The sequence below is a fragment of the Diaphorina citri genome, unplaced genomic scaffold (genome assembly GCF_000475195.1).
Source record: "Diaphorina citri unplaced genomic scaffold, Diaci psyllid genome assembly version 1.1 scaffold3110, whole genome shotgun sequence".
Lineage (NCBI taxonomy): Eukaryota > Metazoa > Arthropoda > Insecta > Hemiptera > Psyllidae > Diaphorina > Diaphorina citri.
Window position 1 is genome coordinate 34,783 of NW_007380521.1, and position 9,270 is coordinate 44,052.

The 9,270-nt window shown below is 40.5% G+C and overlaps 3 protein-coding genes across 3 annotated transcripts; all 3 read left to right on the forward strand.

Annotated features, from left to right (window-relative positions):
- The first annotated feature begins 845 nt into the window (after window positions 1-845).
- LOC103519997 (zinc finger MYND domain-containing protein 11-like) lies at window positions 846-1,750 on the forward strand. The gene is made up of 2 exons (XM_017448372.1): window positions 846-974; window positions 1,566-1,750. Exons 1-2 carry the CDS (start codon window positions 875-877, stop codon window positions 1,748-1,750), a joined length of 285 nt encoding a protein of 94 aa, XP_017303861.1. The 5' UTR covers window positions 846-874.
- Window positions 1,751-2,345: 595 nt separating this feature from the next.
- Window positions 2,346-3,669, forward strand: LOC108253772. The gene is made up of 3 exons (XM_026831284.1): window positions 2,346-2,418; window positions 2,927-3,187; window positions 3,486-3,669. Exons 1-3 carry the CDS (start codon window positions 2,355-2,357, stop codon window positions 3,665-3,667), a joined length of 507 nt encoding a protein of 168 aa, XP_026687085.1. The 5' UTR covers window positions 2,346-2,354; the 3' UTR covers window positions 3,668-3,669.
- Window positions 3,670-4,417: 748 nt separating this feature from the next.
- Window positions 4,418-7,350, forward strand: LOC103519998 (the record flags this gene model as incomplete). The annotated part of the gene is given in 3 exon segments (XM_017448374.2): window positions 4,418-5,712; window positions 6,703-6,828; window positions 7,197-7,350. Coding segments are annotated over 3 exon segments (1,480 nt in total), but the record flags the coding sequence as incomplete, so codon positions are not given.
- Window positions 7,351-9,270: the final 1,920 nt, after the last annotated feature.

Below are 9,270 nucleotides of genomic sequence, written 5' to 3' on the forward strand. Positions count from 1 at the left end.
GTTTGCCGGCAGCCAAAAGCGCGAAATTTTGAAAATACAAATGAAAATTTGGAAAAATAATTTTGCTGTGAGAATTGTGAGCAAATTTTCTGATTTCCTGTTTTTTGTTCGAATTTTACAGTATTACAGTGGATTTTCTCTACTATTCTAAGTAGTAACTATAACCACTTGCACCAACATCAGTTGGGGTAGGAGATAACTGGCATGTCACAAACAACTTTTTGGTAAGTCTACTTGTCTACTTAAATAAGATGCCTACACAACCCTCAACAAATCCAAATGGATGCTGAGGCCAATCCAAAACTCATAGGTAGTGAAAACTGTAGCAAATCCGGTCCATTCTTTTTTTGGCTTTGTTGAACTTACGGTACTTGTGCAGAAGTCACGTCCGTGGAATATTGCTACCACAGGAACTGGCACAAATGAGCAGTGACCAGTGTTATTATAGGGTTAGGTTAAACGCAAGAAGCCAAAAGTTTTTTTTTTTTTTCAAAATAAGATTCACAACCGGTGCACCGGCTAAAATCCACCGGTTACAACTGCGTAAAGTCTGATGTCACACATATTTGAACTCTTTCATTAGAACGGAAAATAAAAATTGAATTTTTGACCTTTTACAGTTATTTTTTCAGATTTTTGACCTCAGATTTGGATTTTTCCCAACTTTTTACATAAGAATTGACCATTTATTTATAATTTTTATGCGTTTGCAACTGCTCCATTGAACCCACTAGCATAAATTTATGCTGAGGTCAAGGGACTGACCAAATCTATTAACATAAGGAAAGAGAAACTCATTTAAGTTTATTGATTTAGCCAGTATTTTTTTTCAATTTTTGACTCCCAGTACATAGCCCATCCAGTATGTTTCGACATGATAGAGCGGCGACTCAATGAAGGAGCATACCGGAGTGTGGACACCCTGTATGAAGATGTCAAGTGGATGGTTCATAATTCGGTCATATTCAATGGAGGTAAGGCAATTTTTTGTAAAATTACAATGTGTTATTTTTGTCTGGCTGGGGGACTTTAAACAGAAAGTATACCAGCCCGAATTTCCCTTGCTAAAGAAATAGCAAAGGTTGAGTGTGAAGGGCACCCACTCGCAATTTTTTTGTAGCCGAACCAAAAGTCAGCCCAAAGCAATCACCCTACGGCTGATTAAAAGGCTGACGAAAAACGCCGACCTCGTCTGAACACAGGAATAGGCGAAGAAGAAGTTGTATTTAAATAAAACTAACAAAACCCTGTTTAGACTGGGAACAGTGTTGTTGGGATTTTTCAGTCTTATTCGGGAAAGTAGAAGGATAAAATCTAGGCTGTACCTACTGAAGTACTAAACACCTATTGAAAAAAGTTTTCAAAGCGAATAGCTTCCTATAGTGACCCAAAAGATCCAAAAAACAAAACCCCGACCCAAAGACTTTGTGGAAAAATCAATAGCTCATCTCTAAAGGGAATTTAGATAATGATGGAGGACTCCGTAACTTTGTGAATTTTCATTTAAATTTTGAAATGAAGGGACAGTAGATAACAAGGCATACATCTGCTTTCCTCACTCGCAGGTACATCAGCCATCACCAAAGACCTGCGGTACCTTCTCAAGAACCTCCGTATGGAGTTGTACGACCTAGACTCCTGCGCGTGTTGCTACATACACGCCTACACGCGTCCCGAGCTCTGGTTTATCCTGCCCTGTCCCTCCCCTCATCTCCTGGTATGGGCACAGCTGAAGGGGGCAAATGAGTAACCACTGGACAAACTTGCTTTGTTCTTTCTTAACTACTAATCGCCAGGTTCACTAAGTGAGAAACTCTGATTCAGTTTAACTTTTGGACTAAGTTAAGTAATTTGATTGAATGAAATTTTTGATGAAAAAAAAAATCTACTAATCAGATTGCTTAATCCGAGAGTTAAACTTAAACCGAGTTTAAACTCATCCCCAGCTCTAAGATAAATAGCCCAATTGAAATAGATCGAAAAAACACGAATGTTGGAAATTTTTAGAGAAAAGCTGATTTTTTCATAAGACGTTTTGAAAAATCCAGCTTTTCTCTAAAAATTTCCAACACAAACCTTATTTTTCCTGGGCTAACAGATGAGATGATATTCTTTGTATTCCAGGAGGACAAAGAGCCCAAAGTTCCAAGCCCAGTCTCCCAACTGGACAAGGACAAATACTGTTGGTTCTGCCACAAGGAGGTGGTGCCTCATAAGACGTCAAACGCGGACGACAAGCGTTGCAAAACATGTTGCAAGGTGTTTCATGTGCGTTGCGCAACAGAACAGTTCATGAGATCCGAGGGTGTCCATGAGAAGGCGGACTGGGAGTGTAAACCCTGTATTCACTATAAATGACAAATTATGAGAAGTTTTATAAATACAAAGAAGAATACAAAATGTACAGGCAACAGTTGGGTAAGAAAGAATTTTTGGCTGTCTGGCTAGGGGACGTTAAACAGAGAGTAGACTAGTGTCTAGCAGTGGGACTATAAACAGGGAGGAGAACAGCTAACCCTAACCAGCCTAGCTAGCTGGCAGTTTTCTCATGATGGTTGACTGCGGTTCAGGACGAGCCAATTAAACATACAGTTCTCTCTTTCAAACTTTGTAGGTCATAAAAAAAGCCTAGTTAGCTTGGTGGGTAGCGCATCTGCCTTGTAAGCGCCAGGTCTGGGGTTCAATTCCCACCCGGGCGAATTTCATCCCAAACGGATAAGGTTCGTTCTCGAAACGGCTGGCTTTTTCCTTTCCTGTTTTTCTTCTCTTTTTGCTTTCAGAACGATAAGACCTCAACAGTTACAGTTCCCTCTATCAAGCCTCTTGAAAAGATGTAAGAGGATTACTTATGTCTACTTCTAAATTGTATACCTACCTAGGTATACTTATCCTACTTCTATTCTTATCATTGTATTTATTTTTCTAGCATCTGCAAACACTTCAAAATCCAACCCACCAGCATCTACCAAGGAAAATGAATCCAATGCTGATAGCAAAGATGAAACCGAGCCTACTACAGTTCCCATACAGAGTGACGAGTCACCTAGTGCTGAAACAGTAAATGCACCAAATGAAGGACCACCAGACTCGGAGAAACCCGCAGACCAAATGACGGACACATTCAAACAGAAACTGTCCCAACCGAGTCGGGGTCGAGGAAGAGGAAGAGGACGACCTAGATTGGAGAGTAAGTATTGTGAGGCAGAACGGCCATGCCTGTTAGTCAGGCTCGTTCTTTTTAAAACAGATTTAAATCCCTATCTTGCCAGCCTAGTCAGCTTGGTTGGTAGCGCGTCTGCCTTGTTCGTTCGCGGGTTCGATTCCCGTCTGGGGCGGATTTTATCATGAACGTATGTTCGCTCTCGGAAAGGCTGGGCTTTCTCCTATCCTGTCTTCGTTTTCTCTTAGATTTCAGGACGATAAGACCTTAGCAGTTACAGTCCCCTCTATCAAACATCTTAAAAAAATCCCCATCTTTATTCCAGGGTCCCTTCCTGTAAGGCAAAGCCCCCGGTGTAGGAAGTCACAAGGGAAAGAATCGGAATGTCCTGAGGATATGGAAATAGATGTAGGTGCAGAGGAACCTGTACAGGTAAGTGAAAGTATTAGAACAAGAATATGGTGTGAACTTCACAAGACTTTTCTGAGGCACATAATTTTTCGTTAAGAAAGGGGGAAAAAGTATTAAGAGGAGTTAGAATCTGCTAGAAGAATACATACGAAGAGGGAAAACCCCTGATATGAGTATTGTTCCCAACTTGCAATAAATATTTGAGGAGAAAACTTGAAATTTGACTCAATAAGTACCTACTCAAGTAAACAGCAAAAAAAAAAAAAAAAAAAAAGCAATTGAAATTCCAGTTTACATAAGCAATAGAAACGATACAAAATGAGAATGAAGGGTCATGTGGGAAATTGAAGGAAGGAATAGAAACGATACAAAATGAGAATGAAGGTTCATCTGGAAAATTAATGAAAGGAATAGAAACGATACAAAATGAGAATGAAGGTTCATGTGGGAAATTGAAAAAAGGAATAGAAACGATACAAAATGAGAATGAAGGGCCATGTGGGAAATTGAAGAAAGGAATAGAAACGATACAAAATGAGAATGAAGGGTCATCTGGGAAATTGAAGAAAGGAACAAAAAAGATTCAGAATGAAATGAAAAAAATAGAATACATACAGAATGAAAGGAATATTGGAGATTCATCTAAGAAACGCCCCGTGAAACCTAGAAAGCGGAAAGCGAAGAGTTCGTGTGATAATACTTTAGCTACCTACGGTACAGTACCCGAAAATAATGTAGATATGAATAAACTAGGAGATAGTAGTGTAGACTTTGTCTGTGTTATTAATCAGAGAAAACGAAGAACACGAAAAATTAAAGACTCTAAAGAAAATGAAAAATTGCGAAATCCTGTGATTCCTCTCCTCCCCAACTTGCACTATCTAGACAACGAAACCAACTTTGGCGGCTTCTACCCGGAGTATTTCGACAGCACAATCTACATGTATCGGAGCTACTGGTGTTATGTCCAAGAAGAGTTCAACATCCCGTGCCGCCCTCTGCCGCCATACAAGACAGATTTCTATTTGAACTTCATGCCCAGTGCTCCAGTCATGCAGTCGTCAAGCGGGAGGAGCATCAAGAAGCGAGAGTTCACACCAAGTGTGCCTAGCTCACATCAGGTCAAGCGAGACATACCGAGTGCGAAGAAAGAGATCAATCCGAAGAAAGAATCGCCAGCGCCCCCTAAGAAAGACCCCTCCGATGATAAGGGCCGACAGCGCTACCGCCTGCCGCTTGAGAAATTCGGCTGGAAGCGTGAGATCGTGTACAGAGGCACCAGCAATAGTCCTGCTCACAATGCGGATGTCTACTACTACTCCCCGGCCGGGAAAAAGCTGAGGTCCATCCGGGAAATTATCGACACCCTGCCTGAAGACCATGAGTTGAAACCGTTCCACTTTACGTTCGTCAAGGAGAAGCTTGGGTTTGGATCCCCGCTAGAGGTGAGTCGGGAAGCGGTGTCCCGTACGCTGCAGAATTGTGATGAGGACACGCCGAAGAAGGCGAAAGCGAGTCCAGCCGTCAACAGGAAAGTGTTCTTTGATAAAACTCCCTCGGGCGGGAAACCCAAAGCGGACGGCAAAATGAACATGAACGGGAAACTGAAGAAATCCCCTGTGTCTCTTGGAGGCGTAAAGCGAACCCATGACGAGATGGAAAGTGAAGATCCCGCGGACAAACCGATGATAAAAACAAACGGGGACGTCAAGTCAAAGACAGCGGAACGGTCGAAATCTGTCGGCAAAAGTACGTCACCTTTAGTGAAATCGAAGAGCACAGACGGGAAAATTAGAAAGTCCGTTAGTACAGGGCTTAAACCCCAACAGGCGGAAAACAAAGTCCCCAACGCGATGGTGACCAAACACAAACCGGAGGACCACACCAAAGCCCCCGGTAACAAGAAACGAAGAATTGAACCTGCCGATAGAACGTACAAGCTTTCCCCGCCGATTCGACCTATTGTGAGATCGAATAAGAACCTGATGAATGATTTATCCAACCAGTTCAGTGCCCTGGTGTATCTGTGCAGATATCTTAGGGTAGAGGACCTACTGAGGGTGGCTAGAGTGAATAGGATGTTCAATGCAGCGGCACACAGTTATGTATTGTGGCAGGTGGTCAAGCTGAAGAATTCTAAGGTGAGTAGGAGTAGTTTCACGGTTTGTATAATACTTACCCACTTACTTTCCGTGTCCAGTTCGTATATTCCTGAAACTACATCCCTTGGGGATTGATCTCTTAATCCTGCGGCTTTTCCTCGCCTCGGAGGGTCAGTAGTAGGCGGATTCCTGTATAAGGATTTTTCCTTCTGATATCCTTTCAGGATTAGAAGGATAACCTTAACTTGAGAAAGTTGAACTACTCTGATAGATGGGCGGTGGTCACTAGAGTTTTCTTTCATCGTTTATCGTTCCAATTTATACCAGGCTTTGTGATTGCTGTTTTTTTTTTTTTTTTTTTTTTTTTTTTTTTTTTTTTTTTATCAAGATTTTCCAAATGACAGGTTTAAATGTAATCGGAATTCTTTACTTATCAGCCTCAGTGGTTAGAGGGGTGGACTTTGTTGAAAATGCCGAAAAAACCATGAAACTCTATTTCGTGTTAATTATAGCCCCCGGGCGGCGCTTCGAACTCTTGACGGTCGCGCGCCTCCCGGCACGCTTGATCGGGAAAGACATTTCTGACTCAGTTAAAAATGTAAATGTAATGTAAACGCAGTTTCTTTGTGTTATTATGTCACAACTTTGATGCTCACTGCAGCATTGTAGGATTTTCCCAATATCTCAATATTCCTAAAATCCAATGTTTTACCTACCATGCTGGCACCGGTCGCTATGCGCATTTATATGTCATAGCTACTCATTTTCCTCACGAGGCTGAGTGGGCCCCGCAACAGCCAGTAACAAAATCAATCCTTTGGATGATACAAATTTCTTGACCCCGCCGGGAATCGAACCCGGGTCTCCCGCGTGCAAGGCGAGCGCAGTGACCACCTAACCAGGGAGCTGACCCATCGTCATAATCTGCAGAAGACTACTTAAGCTGGCATTGCTGCAAATGCCTTGATATCCTCTATTGTGACTCAGTTAAAAATGTTAAAATCCTCTAACTTCGGATTCTATTTCTAGGTTCGGGACTGGAATGGTCTGGCGGAATGTCTGAACAGGCACGGTACGCACACGCTAGACATGCTGAAAATGATAGGCAGTGCCGACCCTGATGAGAATGATGAAATATGGAACCGCTTCTACAAGGTATGGTTTTGAGCAGCACGCCGCATTATTATCTATTATAAAAAAAAAAGATGAGTATTTCACCACTGTTTTCATTCCGTAGCAATGAAAAAACTGCTACATTAGACTCCTGTGGTCTTTGTCGTAGCATGTCCATCCCGTAGTATGTCCATAATCAGATAGGCGATAAAGGACACAAAACTGACCATTTAGGTGCTGGGTCAACACCAGAGAGTAACTCGTTGAAATATTTGTAATTGAAATACGAGTGCAAATTTTTTGTCGATGATGGGATTCAAACCCGGAACCTTCTGCTTGGTTGCCAAGCTAAAACGGTGCCTCCTAATGTCTATTCTATTTTAGGTATTCTATTCTATTCTTACTTGCAGGTAATCGGCAAGATACACTCACTCCGACGGCTAGAGCTAGGCAGAGTCACGGCTGCTGAAATTCTCAACGCCGCTAGTAATTGTAGTAAAAACCTAACTGAGTTCAGCGTTATTGCACAGAAGTTAGCCACCATTGATTTGAAACTTTTCCAAGGTGAGTTTTCATGTTACGTCCTATGTCATAGGATAGGATTTTTTTTTTTTTTTTTTTTTTTTTTTTTTTTTTTCTTAAAATACCTGATAATGTGTGGCTGACCTAAGGATTGACAGAGGAAACTGTCATTGCGAGTCTTATCGTCCCAGAAGAGAAGAGAGAAGGAAGATAGGGTAGGAGAAATCCAGCCGTTCCGAAAACGATCATTATCCGTTCAGGATAAATTCCAACCTGGGCGGGAATCGAACCCGCGGCCTAGCGCTTACAAAGCAGACGCGCTACTAACCCGACTAACCAGGCTGGAGTACCTATTTAAAAGAAAGTAAAAAGGCAGCATCAAATATATATATGCAAAGTGGGTGCACCTTTATTTTCAAAACGAAAAGAACTTTTTATGTTTTAAATTAACTAGAAATAATAATTGAAAAAGTTTAAAATAAAATAAAAGACTCGATAATAATGGAATAAAATCAAAATTCATAACATACAACTCTCAAAAGAAAGGGACAGCCATTGAAATAGGGGGAAATGGTAATAATTTAATCTCATAAATTCGATACCTACTTAAATTTATATATTTACATAAAATAATTAAAAATAAGACATAGAAATACAACTAAAAATGGACTAATCATAATTATTTGAAAGCATACGTCCTATTTGTATACGAAATATAACATTTGAATTTTTCCGCGGGTTAAGGTATACCTAAAACAAACGTTCACACAGGTTGTATCTACCAATACATAATACAGACAGAGTGTTACAGACGCTCTGCAATTTTAACCACAAACATACTCCAGGCGAGGCTAGGCTTGAAAAAGAGCGGGAACGAAAAAAATCGACCATCGTTTTTTTTTTTATTTTTTTTTAAATCGATTTACTTTCCTTGTTTTATTTTTATTATTATTATTATTTATTTTTTTACTACTACTGTACATACGTGTATACATAATACCTACATATTGGGTTCATTTATGTCTGGATCTCTGACAACAACATAATACATAAATTTTATCGAGCATATCTAAGCTTCTACCTGGCCACAGCCCTATTCTTAATGCCGCTGAGACTTGGACTAAAGAAATATATTTGCCAGCCTAGTTAGCTTAGTTGGTAGTGCGTCTGCCTTGTAAGCGCTAGGCCGCGGGTTCGATTCCCGCCCGGGGCGGATTTTATCCTGATGGGATAATGTTCGTTCTCGGAACAGCTGGCTTTCTCCTATCCTATAACACTTACCATTCGCAAATCATTGGTATTGTACAGGACGGCCGATAGATTGCATCGTTTATCTTCCGCCATCTCTTTTGGGGCGTTTTGACTCATTTTAAACTGAGAGTTCTGTTTAAATACTTTTTGTAACACAGGGGAAAAAAAATTATAATCAAACAAAATATAAAAAAAAAGAAAAAAAGTTTTAAAACTAAGAAAATCAAAGAAAATGCCTAAAAACTAAACGAAAATACTGCTCGGTAAACGAAATGAAAATCACAAACGGTTTGGACTCTCGGACTCTCTCTGGTGTTGCTTCGTTAACGATGGACTCAAACAAACTGATCCGAACAGTCCCAACTAAGCACGCCAAGTTAGATAACGTAGAATAAATACGCTCAGAATATACATGCCTAACTAAATATATAATTTTACTTGGAATAGGGTAAGTGTACCATTTATTCGCCCACCTAAAAAACGTACCATTTATTGGCCCACCTGCCCACATTTATTTTTCTAATTTTTGTTTTTATGACTACAATTTTTGAATAGCACTGGTTCGATAGCAGTCTTTAAGCCCTTTCTTTTGATGAAATTGGATCTTGAAAAAGTTCGTCCAGATCAGACTTATGTGGCGTATGGTACAGGTGGGCCAATAAATGGTAAGTTTTTTAGGTGGGCGAATAAATGGTACACTTACACTAATAG